At 45.7% G+C, this 18,634-nt stretch overlaps 1 protein-coding gene across 13 annotated transcripts in view; it reads left to right on the forward strand.

The window, feature by feature from the left end:
- The first annotated feature begins 805 nt into the window (after nt 1–805).
- LOC135900933 (uncharacterized oxidoreductase TM_0325-like) overlaps nt 806–18,634 on the forward strand; it is an 85,185-nt gene continuing 67,356 nt past the window's right edge. For 5 of the 13 annotated variants that reach the window (XR_010563983.2, XM_065430532.1, XM_065430537.2 and 2 more), the window contains exon 1: nt 806–1,172. Coding sequence is in view for 10 of the 13 variants with exons in the window: in XM_065430532.1 (XP_065286604.1) it covers nt 809–1,172 (364 nt within the window). In the remaining 3 variants the exon portion in view is untranslated. The other 8 variants (XR_010563982.1, XM_065430533.1, XM_065430534.1 and 5 more) reach the window with 4 other exon arrangements.

Below are 18,634 nucleotides of genomic sequence, written 5' to 3' on the forward strand. Positions count from 1 at the left end.
CCAGTACGTCAGACAACGCCGCACTGCTCTATAAAGATATCACGCGTCTGTGTATGTGTAGGACAGGAGGCGACAAAATAATGCGGGATGTGCGAGCGCTTGTCACACTACATCTATGCGGCCTTTAGAGAAGCGTGCGCCTTCTGGAGAGATATGGCAACGCGTATGAGCGTCATTTCATGCTCGTGTCAGTGCTGATACGCCCTCTTTTTTCTTCCCTCTGCCGGAATCGCGATGATTGCCGAAGGTTGTGGGATGAGGGCGCTGTCCTTTTCGGCTGGCGGAGTGTGCAGTGCATTGTCACACGTCACAAGGGCTGAAACAGACACCGCTCTCCTAGCGTAATCGTCCACAATCATCGAAATGGACTTTTCCACAATTGTGCGCATACGGCGAGCGGTGACCTCAAGGCAGTATGGGATGTCGGCGCGCCCACCAAGGTCCATCTAGATATATCACCAAGCTAGGAACGAAAAGCGTGCCAAAACCTATGCGCAGAGATATTTCATAGTGCATGATTGAAGCGCGACTCAGTGGTGGTGGGCACAAACACTGAAACTAGGAAACCTATGTAAGAAAATAAAATGAGCGCAAATTTTTTATTACAATACTGCTATAAGAGTAAATATTCCATTTAAAATGTTCTTGCTGTACTAAAACAACACATATTAATGTTTTTCAATTCCCAATTTATCAGTTCGTTCTTGGTGAGCCTGAGGTCCCTTTATAAGCTTTTCTAAAAAAAGCTAAGTACCGAAAACGTTTGCGGCGCCGCCGACGCAGCTTATTGGACAGCGCGCACTTCCGGATGGGAGCTGCTTCCGTCCGCCATGTTCTTCCTGGGCCAGTCCAGCTGCTGAGTTCAACGGCGCTAGCACGCTTGTTTTCTTGCTTGACCAGTTGTGTCGGCTACAGATTTTCAGCGAAGGCGACTTTTGTGTATCTGTCGCTGTTTGCTGGAAGTCAGCGTACCGTTCAGGGCGCTTCTTGCTGCCTGCTGCAGCAGCAGCCGCAACATCTGCCGCCGAAATGCGCGTTAGGAAGAAAAAGCGTGGGAAAAGAAATGAGGCAGGAAGAAAACGCTCGTCAGGAAGAACATGACGGCCGACGCGAACGTGGTAGGAGAGGAGGAACTTGGCGCTACTTGGCGAAAGCCGATCTGGGGACTTTAGGTGAGCGCTACCAACCCGCTACTTTGGCGCAAGACTTGGCGAGACTGTGCAAATGAGCTATTACGTCGTGCGGAATGGCGTTGCTCACTTGAACGTGGCAGTTTCGTCTGAGGTTTCTTTTTTATTACTTCCTTGCGTGTTTCTTCAAAGCCTCGCCTGTGCTTCATTTCAAGTTTTGAGTGACCTAGCGCATGACAGTCATTGGCGAAACGTGTGAGTGGAGGCTTTTTTATAAGTGTTTTTTGATAAGTGCGAAACGCTCTGCGAAGAAACATTGCTCTGTTTGTTCACTCTCAGTAACATAAGGCTCTGAGTGTCCGACGGGCAGCAAAACTAGTAAGGCCAATGCTTTCTGAATGATAATGTGGGACAATATTATCTTCTCTGATACCTGTTGGATATGAATGCATATCGGTGTTTGATGAGTGAACGAATATTTAGTTGCTACATCTCGAAGCCTACATATGCAAACACTGTGACCAGAGAGTTGGAAGACTACATGTTTATTCTGATGCTCATGAACATTATGTAACAAGTGGTTCGAAACAACAATCAGAAAAAAAGCATATGTGCAGTCATATACACGTGATGCCACGAGGCTTCAAACAGCTCATTCGTTGCCGTTTGCCTTCTCTTGCCTTGTTACCTGTTTCTTTTTTCGAAGTGATGCAGCCTAGGATTTGCATAGAACTTGGTGACGCTGTTGGTGATAACTTTAAAATGTCGCGCGCAACCACCTAGACTGAGTCGATTTTGTCTGAACGCCGACATCAACTTCAATATCCTGTTTGGGTTTTGTTTGCTAAAATTGTGCGAAAACCAGTGTTCCACGCTTTTCATAAATGTGTGCAGTTCTCTCGGATGAGTTAAACGCTCTCCTCCACTCTCTACTTCCTTGATTAAGCTGGCATCCGCACAAATTTCAGAAATAGGCAGCCTAATGAGATCTCACGAGCACACGTCATGTTTGCCTTTCCTGATCATTATTCAGGCTGTACAGCCTGTTATGTTACGTTATGTTATGTTACGATGCAGCGGTGGCGTAGGATGCAGCGGTGGCGTGGAGGTAGAACACCCGCCTCACGTGCAAGAGGTCCGTGGTTCGAATCCCGGTGCCGGCAATTTTACACCGGATTAAAAAAAAATCCGCGTGTTGATAAAATTGCACAAACAGGCCTGGAGTGTCGCCTGATCCCGGTGACCAGAACCGGTAACGCACTCCCTCACAAGATCAGGATTGGCCACCCTGGTGCAGTACTTGGCCACAACCTCCTATATGAACACAACAATCAAACCCCGGCCCTCAGTCCCCAGCAGCTGCGCAGCAACTGACCACTGCGGCGGTCAGACCTGCGACGCAGCAGAGGGTGCTAAGAATCACTGGCTCCGGACAGGCCGCCATTGGAATATGAACCTGGCAACGTTTAACGTTAGAACGTTATCTAGTGAAGCGAGTCTAGCAGTGCTATTGGAGGAATTAGAGGGAAGTAAATGGGATATAATAGGGCTCAGTGAAGTTAGGAGGCCAAAAGAAGCGTATACAGTGCTAAAAAGCGGGCACGTCCTGTGCTACCGGGGCTTAGCGGGAGAGAAGAGAACTAGGGGTCGGATTCCTGATTAATAAGAATATAGCTGGTAACATACAGGAATTCTATAGCATTAACGAGAGGGTGGCAGGTCTTGTTGTGAAACTTAATAAGAGGTACAAAATGAAGATTGTACAGGTGTACGCCCCTACATCCAGTCATGATGACCAGGAAGTCGAAAGCTTCTATGAAGACGTGGAATCGGCGATGGGTAGAGTGAAAACGAAATACACTATACTAATGGGTGACTTTAATGCCAAGGTAGCCAAGAAGCAGGCTGGAGACAAAGCAGTGGGGGAATATGGCATAGGCACAAGGAATAACAGGGGAGAGTTATTAGTAGAGTTTGCGGAACAGAATAATATGAGGATAATGAATACCTTCTTCCGCAAGCGGGATAGCCGAAAGTGGACGTGGAGGAGCCCGAACGGCGAGACTAGAAATGAAATAGACTTCATACTCTGCGCTAACCCTGGCATCATACAAGATGTGGACGTGCTCGGCAAGGTGCGCTGCAGTGACCACAGGATGTTAAGAACTCGAATTAGCCTAGACCTGAGAAGGGAACGGAAGAAATTGGTACATAAGAAGCCGATCAATGAGTTAGCGGTAAGAGGGAAAATAGAGGAATTCCAGATCAAGCTACAGAACAAGTACTCGGCTTTAACTCGGGAAGAGTACCTTAGTGTTGAAGCAATGAACGACAATCTTGTGGGCATCATTAGGGATTGTGCAATAGAAGTTGGTGGCAACTCCGTTAGGCAGGATACCAGTAAAACATCACAGGAGACGAAAGATCTGATCAAGAAACGCCAATGTATGAAAGCCTCTAACCCTACAGCTAGAATAGAACTGGCAGAACTTTCGAAGTTAATCAACAAGCGTAATACAGCTGACATCAGGAAGTATAATATGGATAGAATTGAACATGCTCTCAGGAACGAAGGAAGCCTAAAAACAGTGAAGAAGAAACTAGGAATCGGCAAGAATCAGATGTATGCGTTAAGAGACAAAGCCGGCAATATAATAACTAATATGGATGAGATAGTTCAAGTGGCTGAGGAGTTCTATAGAGATTTATACAGTACCAGTGGCACCCACGAGTATAATGGAAGAGAAAATAGTCTAGAGGAATTCGAAATCCCAAAGGTAACGCCGGAAGAAGTAAAGAAAGCCTTAGGAGATATGCAAAGGGGGAAGGCAGCTGGGGAGGATCAGGTAACAGCAGATTTGTTGAAGGATGGTGGGCAGATTGTTCTAGAGAAACTGGCCACCCTGTATACGCAATGCCTCATGACCTCGAGCGTACCTGAATCTTGGAAGAACGCTAACACAATCCTAATCCATAAGAAAGGGGACGTCAAAGACTTGAAAAATTATAGACCGATCAGCTTACTGTCCGTTGCCTACAAACTATTCACTAAGGTAATCGCAAATAGAATCAGGAACACCTTAGACTTCTGTCAAGCAAAGGACCAGGTAGGATGCCGTAAAGGCTACTCAATAATAGATAATATTCACACTATCGATCAGGTGATAGAGAAATGTGCGGAATATAACCAACCCTTATATATAGCTTTCATTGATTACGAGAAAGCGTTTGATTCTGTCTAAACCTCAGCAGTCATGGAGGCATTACGGAATCGGGGGTGTAGACGAGCCGTATGTAAAAATACTGAAAAATATCTATACCGGCTCCACAGCTACCGTAGTCCTCCATAAAGAAGGCAACAAAATCCCAATGAAGAAAGGCGTCAGACAGGGAGATACGATCTCTCCAATGCTATTCACCGCGTGTTTACAGGAGGTATTCAGAGACCTGGATAGGGAAGAATTGGGGGTAAAAGTTAATGGAGAATACCTTAGTAACTTGCGATTCGCTGATGATATTGCCTTGCTTAGTAACTCAGGGGACCAATTGCAATGCATGCTCACTGACCTGGAGAGGCAAAGCAGAAGAGTGGGTTTAAAAATTAATCTGCAGAAAACTAAAGTAATGTTTAACAGTCTCGGAAGAGAACAGCAATATAAAATAGGCAGCGAGGCACTGGAAGTCGTAAGGGAATACATCTACTTAGGGCAGGTAGCGACGGCAGATCCGGATCATGAGCCAGAAATAATCAGAAGAGTAAGGATCGGCTGTGGAGCGTTTGGCAGGCATTCTCAGATCATGAACAGCAGGTTGCCATTATCCCTCAAGAGGAAAGTGTATAATAGCTGCGTCTTACGAGTACTCACCTACGGGCAGAAACCTGGAGGCTTACGAAAAGGGTTCTACTCAAATTGAGGGCGACGCAATGAGCTATGGAAAGAAAAATGATAGGTGTAACGTTAAGGGATAAGAAAAGAGCAGATTGGGTGAGGGAACCAACGCGAGTTAATGACATCGTAGTTGAAATCAAGAAAAAGAAATGGGCATGGGCAGGACATGTAATGAGGAGGGAGGATAACCGATGGGCATTAAGGGTTACGGACTGGATCCCAAGGGAAGGGAAGCGTTGCAGGGGGCGGCAGAAAGTTGGGTGGGCGGATGAGATTAAGAAGTTTGCAGGGACGGCATGGCCACAATTAGTACATGACCGGGGTTGTTGGAGAAGTATGGGAGAGGCCTTTGCCCTGCAGTGGGCGTAACCAGGCTGATGATGATGATGATCATTTATTATTAAATAAATTGAACTCACCTAGCAAAAAAAAAGAAATTCCTCCAGATTGTCAGGCATATCTAAAGCGAAGACCAATAAATGCGTTCAAACAGAAATGCCACTGATACACATATCATCATCCGAACGAATAAAGTACGCCGCTAGCAGCTCGCTTGCCTGAACGTTACTTTTTCGGAGCAAATTAATAAACGCCAACACCGGTTTACACAAGCTACACGTAGACCCAAAACAATGTGTTTGGCTTTTTAAAGGTGTGTATCCATTCTTGCTTCTCTCATGAAAGTGCATCAGAGTTGTTCTTAAGTAACCAACCGAAACGATGGAATACGCCGAGGAAACAGAAAAATCCACGTCACAACATCCAGCTACTGCGGTGCCACTCGAAAACAGGCACCGAAGAGGACGCGCTAACACGGCCTAAATCATAAAGAGATTTTGTTCACCTTTTCAAACCTCTGGCACATCTGTGCCCACTCGACAGGTGGTAACATAAGCTCATACATATATTCTTCGACTTTTTCTACCAGGATGGATGCGCTTTAAATCATCACGAAAGATAAACTAGAAAAATCGACATATTTTTTTTTTCTGAACCACGGGAGGCTATAAAGTATTGCATGCTGGCTAGACACGTTGCACATCTTATCGGAGACACTTTATTCATATTTTCAAAAATGTGCCATAGCCATGCCAACTCAACTGATAGTAATGTAGAACTAAACATTACCTGGATACAGTAAACGTTCAAAACGTCACAAATTATGTAATACATAAATGGAAATGTTTTCTTCAGCAGAATGTGACACAAATATATTCCGTGTAGACTCGATACAAGTCTTAATGAAGGCAGAGTATTCACATTTTGAGAGTGCTGGCATATCCCATGCCAACTGAATAGGTAGTAACCTTATAAATCGCAATATTGCACTTTGCTTACCAGTAGCAGCAAATAAAAAAAGAGGGGTCTCTGTTGATCATACTATAATGCGTGATTATACGATAATGCACGGAATTTTACGATCGTCATGGTTGACATTCACTACAGACAATATTTGGCGCAGAATCAGGCTTTGTCCCGATAGCTAAAGATTACGGAGTTTTACACGATAAACCATCGCCATGATAGCTGCCGCAGAACTTCAGCACTAAGCATTCACAGTGTAGGCGTACTCTTACTCTTTTTCTTTGCAATTTCAATCTTCAATGCACATGTCGACTCTTACTGCATCACGCCTTCCACTTCAGGCATGTAGCTTAAATGGGTCGGGAGAAAATCTTTCGGTTTGCATTTTGACACATGCATATGCGCAGCAATGAAATTGCTAAACAAATTGCACAAGCTTCGGCTTTTCGTCAGATAGTGCAGTGTATTTTGTCTAGTGTGCCAACCAACGTGACTGTAGGCATTAATATATTTTTGCACAGGGTACTAGAAGTTTAGTTACATGAAGTTTGTAATGTGTATGGACTACCGTGTTGTGGTTCAGCAGAAGTCCCGTCTATTTGTCCTCGGTGAATTGCACGAAGAGTACTAGGGAGCACACAGCAGCGACTTAGCGAATATGGTGATGTTCACCGCCGTGTTCACCACCCCATTTATTCAACCGCCATGGCCGGGTGAATTCCCCGCCGCGGCGGTCGAACTTCAATTGCATAAGCAAATTGTGATTTTGGCACTTAGAACCCCATAATTCCTTTCCACTCGGGAGTGTTGCACAAAGAGAGTTTGCAAGAAAGTATTTGTTGTGGGCTAACTGCAGTGTTGCGCACAATTTTCCATCAAAAGCTCCGCTCCATCCTTGGGCCTGCCGTACGCGTCCATGGGAATGCTTGCCCGAGGATGTTACAGGCCCCGTAAATGTTGCCTCGTATTTGGTAGGCGCCGACATCCATTCGAAGGAGCCTAAAGTAGTTCCAATGTCCACTACAGCTACTTAGGCAACAATTTATTGTATTCATGAGCTCTTAAGCAGGTTTAGAGTCCCGTAAACACTACTGCCCGATAACGTATCACAGTTCACCTGTCAAGACTGTCGAGCTTACCCCCAAAATTGTTAATAAGGCACTTACGGACCGCCTCGCGTTACCCAAGGAGCAATGTACTGGCTGAAATCAGTGCATTGAAATCAGCGGCTAATAATGCCAAAGGCAGGACTTTGTCGGGCTCCTGCCTTTTATCTTGGCGCCCTCGTTTCGCTGAAAAGGAATGAACTTTCACTTTCAACTTTCACTTTAGTAGGTAGCAGACTTCCTTCGCAATACGCCGCATGCTACGACAGGGGAGGCTCTTTCAACTGTGCCGCTGAGGAGGCGCCCTCGGACAAGATTTCGCAGTATCAGACCATCTGTCGAAAACCATGTGTCACAGCGCCAGTTTCACCCGGCAAGCTGTCGTCCGCATTGCGACAAGGTGTTTAGTGTACGTGATACCGCTTGCATGCGCTACTACTGGCCGGTACAATAGTCGCTCAGTGCAACAGTTCAGGCCTGCACAGGACCAGGGTCGCACCGTTTAGGCGTATTGAATCACGAATTGTATGTTTCAGTGGGTGCGTCACCGGAACAAATACACGCAGCGAATACTAACGGCACCATGGGCGTCGACCTAAGGTTATTTGAAAGCCAACAACTTTTCGAATATTTCAGAACGTCAGCTATGGCGAAATCAAAACAAAATTCAGCTGAAGTGCAGTAATTTCATCTTTAGGGTCGTAGAATACACAAACACACTAGAACTTATGTAGGGAAGCACGCTACGCCACAATACAGGGATGTGAACACTGTGTTATAGTATTTGTAATAACAGATGTTCATTATTTGAAAACTATCCGATTCGACATTCGATTCGCTCCTGCCACTGCTCTATTCTTATGCAATTCGATATGAAAAATCACTAATGTTTACAAAGAAGACTGAGGGCGTGCGACATATCTGCACACGTGTGCTCGTTATAACGCTGCGTATCATTCTGCTCTGTCACGCGTCCGATATCGTAACTCACTATCGCTCACTGTGTGCGTTCAAAAGCGAATGCAGCGATGCCGGTGCGAACATTTCATCCTGTAACGTTTTGACTATCATTATGTTGTTTGAAAGCAGCTGGCTAGGTCACTGCCAAGGAATAAATGATTTTTTTGTATTCTCTGGCATTTAGCCTGCCGAAGGACACAGACACGACGACTACGTATTTTTTCATTTCCTGTGGAACGGTAACAGTAAAGGCTGGTGAGTCAGAAAACTGAAAACACATGAGCCGGCGGAAACATCAAAAACAAAACAGGAGAGGCTCATAACCTATGGCGAGCGGCTTCAATATGTGCAACGTATGCAGTAAGAGGATACGGTAGGAATATAAATCTTAGTTAGTGTAGACCTGCTGGAAACGCTTCAGTCGAAGTGACGAGGTACAGTCGTACGCACCGCTTTGTCCACACATCTAGCGTACACAGAGGTCAGGCGCATTTGAGCGCACAATGCTGGACCTAAGAGGAAAGGTGGCCCTCATAACAGGTAGGTTCTTATATAGAGTTCTGTTAAGCACGTTAGTCGTTAATATAAACACAGCAGGGTGCAGCCTAAACTTAAGCATAGCACACGTAGGAGGCAACACGGCACGTGGGTCGAATTTAATCAAGTTCACAATTATTTAGGTTCTAGTGTGATAGCAATTGTGTGGACAGTCCCGATGGATTTCCGCCGCCGTCGTCAGCGTCGTGTGATATTCAGGTACGATAAGATCGCGGCCGCGCGCTGTACACTGTAGGTGCGACAGAAATCATACGACGGTGAGCCGAGGAGGAAGGTCGCGTGGTGTGGCGGTGTCTTCACGTGCTCGAAAGGCGTAAAGGAGGTGTGAGGAAGGCGGGCAGGGAAGCGTGCGTGAACGCTTCTACTCGGGCTGTGGCTGGACATGGCACGGCTGCGCGCGTCCTATCTTAGATCAATCGCCGCTGGCTTTGAGAACTAGCAGAACCGATATAGCTGATGGTTTCGCGTGCACTGTGTTCCCGCGCGCATCGTTTGATTTGAAGCTACAGACAGCACGAAGGGGAATTCTGTCACCACTGCTGCTACCTCTCTTCATTACGCCAGCGTTCTTAAAGCTAGTCTCCACGGTGATCGAGTGATATCTGTTTATGCTCGCCCGTGAACACGTGACACCCAGATTGTTAATGTAGTTAGTAAGCGAATGCTTGCAGTGCACTACACAGCTAATACAACTAATAAATGAGTATGGCTGTCTAATTATTTTCTACCGCAATCAGTGCTTTTCGCGTTCGCGCGATACTATTTCTTTCTTATTTGTTTACACAACTTCAAGGCTCTCTTCAGTCTGCACGTCGAATGAGACAGGTAGCCAGATCGACAACTGAAATTACCGAATTGATCAATGACATGTGTTCCGCCGCCACTTGCTCGAAGTCGATGGTGTAAAATAATTTTTGAGGAAGTATTCGCACCAGCCATGTTTAAATAGGAAGAAAGTTTAGAACAAACGGAGTCAGCGAAAGAAAAATGGGGCTACTGAAATAATATATATTTTGTATAAAAAAAGTCTGCAAAATATATAAAAGCTAAAATTAATTATGGGGTTTAACGTGCCAAAACCACTTTCTGATTATGAGGCACGCCGTAGTGGAGGGCTCCGGAAATTTCGACCACCTGGGGTTCTGTAACGTGCACCTAAATCTAAGTACACGGGTGTTTTCGCATTTACAGTTGTAGTTCCAAAGAATAAAACGAGTGGCGTTGTTTTGGATTAGTTCAAGGGAATGTTTTAGGTTTTCGTGTAAAGGGTCGCATATAGCTGCAGCGAATTCTACTTTTGTTCGATATATGTTCTTTTTTACTATCTTGCCGTCTTGATCCATCCCCATATACTGAATAAATTGTTGAAGTTTTCACAGCGATTATCCATCATATCCGCCTGTCACACTGGTGCACTGACTCACATTGCTTGTCTAGCTCGGACCAGTAGCACTTAAGGCACGCGGAATGGGAAGTGATGAGGATGGAGAACGCCGCGTCGTAAGAACATCTAATGCTTCTTAACGTTATCGTTTATATGAAGCCTCTTGGACAGAGCTGTCAGCTCCTCTTCGTATCATCTTTATTGGCCATAAAGCTGTCCATCCAATGTTACATTTGGGCTTCCATTACACGAGAAAATGTAATATATAGGTTGCGAAGTGTGCAGCGAAATAAAATGCAGAGCAGCAACGGTGCCTGAATAGAAGACACCTCAAGACTTCTTATACATCACAAGAGAAAGAAATCGTTCGGGGAGAGGTGGCGGCAGTATGGCAGAGCCGAAAGAGCTGTTATTTTGTGTTTGACGAGAAACACGTGGAAACGAAAAATGATCACGGAAGAGGCGAGCGGATTATGAAGCGTGCGGAAGTGCAGCTATGCTGTGCTTGACGAGAAATTAAGTCACTGTAGGAAAAGTTTGTGGCCTAGCATTATCATGCCGAAGACTCTATTGTGCAGATGCCGGAAGATGATGTCGGAGTGCATTATTATTGAGTTCGAGCGTACAAATATACCATTTTCATTCAAAGTTGGCCCTTATGAGAACTTCTGGCGCACGACATCTCTAGAGTTGAAAAGAAGTATGTAAATATTGCGTTTGTTTTGGACTTCTGGTACTGCACCTTTATATAGTGGGAAACTCATACATTGCAATTGGCTACTCTGCGTCTCCTTTAGAGGGCCATTCTGAAAGAACAGTGTTTTCACTTTCGGCATTTATGCTGTCAATCAATGTTCACGTCATCCTTGTGCGCAATCTCACGCTCGTGTGTTGTATTTGTCCTGTATGAGTGAGTTCGGTAAACTAGTGCCTGTGACATCTATCTTTCGTCTCCCCGAAGTTATCAGGCAAAACTTGGCGGCATTTATTCTTCTTTGTGGAGAGGGCGTCGGATAGCATGAAGACGCTAACGGTGCCGTCTATGTAAGAGCCACGCTGTCCTCCATCCATGTGGTTGAAGGGAAAATAATAATAATATTTGGGGTTTTACGTGCCAAAACCACTTTCTGATTATGAGGCACGCCGTAGTGGAGGACTCCGGAAATTTCGACCACCTGGGGTTCTTTAACGTGCACCTAAATCTAAGCACACGGGTGTTTTCGCATTTCTCCCCCATCGAAATGCGGCCGCCGTGGCCGGGATTCGATCCCGCGACCTCGTGCTCAGCAGCCGAACACCATAGCCACTGAGCAACCACGGCGGGTGTGGTTGAAGGGAGCACCTGTCTCATGTCAACTTGCACCGACGTTCTCATCGAGGTGAAACTCTCTTTCGACAGAAACGCACACCCCTGTGAGGACCTATCTTGGCCTTACAATATCAAAGGAGGCCACATTTCTGTGTCGCTGTGTTGTAAAACTTCAGCGAGAATTGGATGCTTGCATGCTGCCGTAAATCGACGTCTCTCTCTCCGCAGTAATTCACTCTATAAGGCGACAACTACTGGCAGTTGGTTGTTCTAAAGCGCCTCGATGAGCGCTCTCTCTCTCCCCAGCTCATTGAAGGCTGATGACAATGGCGCGCTCTCCTACGGCGCCTGCCATGTTCAAGTCTACACCGCGGTGACACAGGCTTGGCACTTGGCATTTATAGAAGTATTTTTTCTTCAAATGCCGGACTTCACATGCGGTAGGGAGCTTGCATGGGTAGGAGCTGCATGAAAGCGGGGCATATTTAAAGCTTTACCATTCAAATACACCCGCTTGTTAAGGTGGTACTCAGCTGTATCTTAAAGAAATCATTGTACTACGCCTGATTCACTTCGCTTAAAACAAATATGCTGCCGCCAAAATGTAGACTTCAAATAATATCACATCTACTATTTAGTGCACAGTTTTTATTACGCCAAGTCGCCAAATGCAGTGTCATTAGCGCTTATCGCCGTGCCTCCAACACTGCTGCAAGGAAAAATGGTTGCACAAACTATATTCGATACGCGTATGTCCTAAATGAAACGCACCGCATATTTCGTGGAAGGCTGTCGTTCTTATCCTTGGGCGTTAATTTAGGAATGACATATACAAGAATAAAAGCAAAAGCAAAGCAAACTCTCAAATTACGCATTTGTACACTGAATTTTTTATCGTAAATAGACTCCCGAGTTTTACTTTTATCGGCGTGTATGGCTTGTAATTAGGACATGTTTGCTGGATGTATTCAAGTCGGTTTATAGCTTATTAGCTCATTCCTCAGAGACTTGATCCTTAAATCAATTTTGCTTTGGACAAGGTGAAGCTGCCCACTTGTCCGCGACGCCTAGCTGCCACATCATTGCTGAATTCCGTGCAGCTCATTTTATCAGGATGGCTGTTACATGCTTCAGTTGGATTTGGGTAGGCAGAAACTTCTTGTGCCAGTAAAGATGCGCGTTCACTCCTCCTTACTGTACATTCTTGTGTGTACTTCTTAAGAAGCAGAAGCAATGAGAAAATTGTACCTTTGTTAGATCAGGTTTATCTCCTCTTGTCTTATAATAGCACGCTTGGCATAGCGTTTGGCCTAAGCTTGTCCCATCTGTTCACCTGATTCCGCGCGAAGCTATTTCGAAGTGAACCTGCAAGTGCAGAAAACCTATTCATGTATACCACATGAACGTTTGCATGTGCAGGCTTGTGTACACGAAAACACAAACACGTACGCACGAACCCATACGAGCATTCCCCTTCGCTGACTTGCTTATCAATTTATGCGCACAAGCACCACACGAGCACCCACGGTCATCCATGCAAACGTAAACCTACTCACCCACTCACCTGAATGCGTGTACATGCAACCGTGCACGCATGCAAGGGCGTGCAAAAGAAAAGCGGCTGTGAAAATGCATGGCAGGCTAAAATGCCGTCAAAAACATACGTCGCTCACATTGCACATGTGCGATGAGTATATCGGCTGCCACTTGTCTCGTTTCATCCGCGCTATCCTTAGGATCGTTCCTTTTGGTCATCTCCAGAAAGTGAACATCTACCAAGCCACCACAGTAGTGTTTGGCCCTCTGTGCGACACATGACTTAGGAATAGTGCAGGAACCGCTGCGTGGCGCATACTTGCCTCGAGAACAATCTGAAACGTGCCTGAGCTAATTGAATGTGATGGGGTATTGTTGGAATCGACCCTTCAAAGAATGAGGGCACCTTGCACGGAGAGGGGAGAGGAAGAGCACATTGGCTTACTGTAGTTGATGATGAGGATGATTTCTATTAGCCTCTCCTCCGAAATGCGTTGGCGATGAGTAGTCACCTTGGCTGCTTGAGATAATCAGGTCTACCAACCTCTATTGCCCCCTAGCATATTGCCTATTACTCAGTCATCTTCAACAAAGCATCGATATTGAGCAGTTATATACGCCGGCAATGTCTGTAGCTCTATCGATCTGTTTCCTGCTTGTGTCTGCGCCAATAATCTTATAGTTTCTCGCTTATCTCAAACGCTAGCCAGGTAATTCTTTGATTCGCTTTCAATCCGGGCGTTTCAGGTAGCTGGACATTCGGTATGCTTGTTGCTGTGTGAGTACCTTGGTATGTCATTATGATGTGCTTAGTCGCCTTCTCACCATCCCATTTACTCAAACGTAGAACACCAGACATATAAAGACGGCCCTACGGCCAACATCCCAACGTTGATTTCTCGCCCTTTCTTAGTTTTCTCCGCGGACTGCTGCGACGATCTGCATATTACGAACCTAGGAAAAATTAAATCGTAAAGCACTGTATTTCACTCATTTTTCCAAGTCTATGACATGAAGCTTGAACAAAAATGAAAACAGAGGGAACCTTTAGTTCAGTCGTCGGTGAACTGCAACTATTTCTGGGCACATGCGGCATTCCCAGGTGACATTGCACTCCGTTGTGCCCAGTAGATAACTACTACGCACGCGAGCACTGTCTGGGCATTTGGCTGTCGTCACGGGCATATTCTGTACCCGTAAAATTTGCCTCTGCGTGAGGATTGCGTCTTCACTGTAATGTTCGCCCGTTTGTTCGCGAACCTTTGTAGCCGTGAAGGGAAGGCTTAGCTCGGGGCTAACTCCGATTCGGCCTACTGATATACACGTAAAACGCAGAAAGTATTCTATATGCCAACCGTTGTGACTACAGGAAATCGTTTTCTTTTGCGTTTATGAGCGAAAGTTAAATTACAGGGAACGTAATGTTCATAAATGATATTTAATGCTCGGAGATTTTACAGAAATTTGTGAAAATAGGTAAGTTTTGAAACAAGTCATGTTGGGCCTTTGCAGATACATAATCCGTCCCAAAACTACGTATGGCATTTTGTAAACTGTATACCTTAGAGTATCTCAAGCAGACAATTTCGATCTGTAATGTATGTCATTGGTGAATGCTTTACACTGTTTACGAGGACTTTTCAAATGTTCCCCTCACAAGATAGCGGTATATTTCACGGCGGTTTATAATACATCAGTTTTGTCTGTTGCAATGTGCAGAAATCTGGTATCGCTTTTTGTTTCTAATTCAGAAAGTTGTAAGCTTGATCGTCTGGTTCTTTTTTTTAAATTTGGCTATATTCAAAAATTTTGCTAAAACCATTGATGGCCTGAATAAAATATCTGCCTAATACGTCCGTAAATTTTAACGTTTTGTTTTAAATGTAATAAACGTCAATAATTTCGCGGCGGTGGTTGCAGAGAAAATCAGTTTATCCTCTCCCATCTATTTAGAAACGAGCTTCCTTGCTAAAGCTTCCTCTTAATGAGGGCTGTTGCTTTCTATTCTGTTTGTTCTTTCTTGGGCATCTACTGTACTTGTGAAAACACATCCATTGTGCTGAGTCACGCTCGCTAGAGGGCTACAGAAAATACTGCACCTTCTTCAACACGTTCATTCTCTCAAGCGCGCACGGGTGCCCAGCTAAAAGGAAGCAGAAAAGCAGTTCTCTCAATTTTCTCACATTGAACTGCGCATGGCGACGCGTTGCTGCTAAATAAGCATTAGCATGGAGCGATGAACCACTTTGCCGCGCATAAGTTTTACGCCTTCCTAATAGCACCGCGACACCCAACTCCATCGATCAAGCCGGTCGGTTACGGCGAGGTTTTGGTTACGGTGCTAAGATGAACTAACGAATAGAACGACGATGACTCCGTAGACGACAAAAAGTCAACACAACGACGCTGAGCTCTCGCCCGTTTCCGTTAACCTTCTTTATGTTTGTAAATACATCATGTAAAAGGTTTCACAAGCGTAGCGATGTGAGTTCTTTCAAACATCAACATATTGCCGCCTTACAAGTACAAAGTATTAGCCCACAACGCCTTTTACAAATACCATGCAGGAATACTCTCCGGAAGGGAATTCAGACAATCTCTCGAATACTGTGTTCAGTCATTATTGTCGTGCAGCGTTCATTACAAGTAAATATTTTCCGGAATAAAGTTCAAGAAAGTTTGCCACCTTAAGCAAGGCACGTTGTCGTGATCAGATCATGCAATGACCCCGTAAATTGCGTCCCACTAAATCCACGAGTCGACATCATCTTCGCGTCGCACGTAGCATGACCCCGGCGGCATAAGCGCCGGCCCGGGGCCATTGAGAACCAAGAGCAGTGCACGGGTGGTAATACTTGTCTGTAAACGTGGACGACGTCGCTGGAGAACAGAATATTTAGTGGGACTGATGGAAACAATGCCGTACATGACGTCACTCACTTGTCGATGAACGCGGTATAGGCTCGTGTAGCGAGGACGGAGCGTTCCAAAACGCAAAAAGTTCGTTGCGGTGTTGCTGGTCGCAAAGGCCCTTCTGATTTTGTTGGGAAGCAGCAGGTATGCTACAAGCTATCTGCCTCGGGTAATCAGCCAGGGCGATGTTGCCACGTGCATGTCGTCGGAGTGGCAGAGGACGGAAGAAATGCCTCCAGCAGTAAACTTGCTAACAGGGAGAGGTAACAAAACAAAAGGTAACAGGGAGAGTACCCAGCAGTGTCATGACGGGAGGAATTATATCCGAATGTCTCGTATTGCCTTGCAAAATCCCACTCACAGTGGTCAACCGTCCGCTGTCCGGCTGTCCGCTAAGGTTCAATTCAAGCATAAAGTGATCCCGTTCATCATGGGGAACGTATGACGTGGTGATCTTGTGCTGTGTGTAGCAGTGTGGAGGATATTGTCGACGACTTTACCTATGGAAGTACGGCTTCGCTCAATCAACACTTAACACGTGGCGCCATGTGCACATATTAAAATTACGTCACGGAGGAGAAAATGCACCACATCTGCAGATCAGCTAGTTGCCAGCGCTCTTGTCACTGTTTTGCGCGTCGTGGAATCGGTAGCCCCGGCAACCCACTTGTTTACTGAAGTAGATCCAAGAAATGTTCCGTCGAACTGCAAACCGACAGGTAAGAACGGCTGAAAAGGAGTCAATGGGTTGAAGATGTCCAGCAGGAAGCGTTGAAGGTTTCTTTCGGCCTTAAAAGTGCTCGCAGGTGCTCACGTAACTACGCACTATACGAGCTAGGCGAAGCCAATGGAGGCAACGGCGCACGCGGTCATATGTGCGAGTAACACCAAAATGGCCTGCGGTTGGGACGTAGTGAAACTGACAACGAACTGTAGCGCCCAGGTGTGATGGTATGACTAGGCGAACACGACCGTCTGTGTACTTGTTAAGCCGCCATAACGTGCCATCCCATTAGTGAACATGCGCTGAGAGGCGTTACTGGTAGAGGATTCCTCGTGCTCGATTATTTCATTTAGGTAGACATCCCAACGCTGCTCGTGGGCGATGTCAAACAACTCCCTCACGAAAAAGACGCAATCGAGGAATTCAGTGAGCGAAGAATGACAGTTGCCCAAAGGGTGGGAGGATAAACAATCCAAGTTTTTGTGCAAGTCCCCTCTCTTCTATGCGAGCATGTAGGTGTGTTCTTGTCGGCACAGTGCTCATCGAGTGAGTCTCACTGTAGGACCTTTCAAAGGCATGAGTAAACAAAGGGCCCGGTGGTCAGAAACTACTGCGAACGCTCGGCGAACAGATAAGGGTGAAATTTTGCTACTGCCCATGAAAGAGCGAGGCACTCAGGTTCTGTAACAATTATTCTTCCGATATGGACAGAAGCTTGCTAGCATTAGCAATGAAGCAGTTCGCTACACGTTGACGTTGGACCAAGAGTGCGCCTTTTGTGTAAACACGTTGGTCAATGCGGACTTCGATTTGGGCTGATGAGTCGAAGTGGTTCAAAATGGGATGCATAGTGAGTAGTAGGGTTAACAGAAAGGCGTGGCTTGTGCAGGAGCCTTAGGCAAAAGGGGCGTCTGCCCCTTTTGCCTAGGGATTCTGCACGTTTTTTTGCCTAGGGCTCCTGCAACGTCTGCCCCAAAAGGGGCGGCAGCCATCTTCTATTCTTTTCGGTATGAGACTGTCTCCGGCTATTCAGAAAAAAAGTCCAGTTTTGTTCGGCATATTATTACTTATTTACCGCGTAAAAGTCACTTTGACGCAATGAGTTGTTGCGGCTTTGTGACGCCGAGGTGACAGAATGGTAATGGCTGCGGCTGACTAATAGCAGAGGGTTAGTGAGGAAAAGGCGTCAAATCAAAAATAACTATTTTTCTCTGGTTTGGTCTAATCACGCATAATAAGCTTGTACACGTCATGTCAGAGGGGGGGCTATCGCGGTTTTAGTGACGTCGCATGATAGACAGGTCAAGTGACGGTTGTCCTAAAAAGTTTTTAGAGCAATCGCGGAGGCCTGGCTGTAGAATTGGAACAGAAAAGTTTGGAATAACTTTACGGTATGGCGCCCCAGTAGTGGATTGATGCGCGTCAGTGCAGGGGTAGCACACTGCGACTGGTTAGTAATTCATTCTTGCGAAAGCGAAACTGATTCATTCAAGCTACTGTCAAGCTACTGTCATACTGTCAAAGTTGTTCTTCATAGACTGCCTCGAAGGCTGTGAGTGGTGACAGCGTCGACGCCCAACTATTTACGCAGCCGCATTGTTGGCCGAATTTTGATGACTGTATGAGAAAAGCTACTTCATTTTTTTTTATTCGAAGATGGTATTTAGCTTTGCCCCCGAGAAAACCATTGCAGTGCGCTCACAATAGGTTCCACGGCAGGAATTCTTTGTGTGTAGTTTAGCTTACCAGGTGCTCACATTGAGCCATTAAGCAACCCAATCGTGAGCTAATTGCGGCACTGCAGTGATAGTAAAGTTAA

The sequence above is a fragment of the Dermacentor albipictus genome, chromosome 2 (genome assembly GCF_038994185.2).
Source record: "Dermacentor albipictus isolate Rhodes 1998 colony chromosome 2, USDA_Dalb.pri_finalv2, whole genome shotgun sequence".
NCBI classification, from domain to species: domain Eukaryota; kingdom Metazoa; phylum Arthropoda; class Arachnida; order Ixodida; family Ixodidae; genus Dermacentor; species Dermacentor albipictus.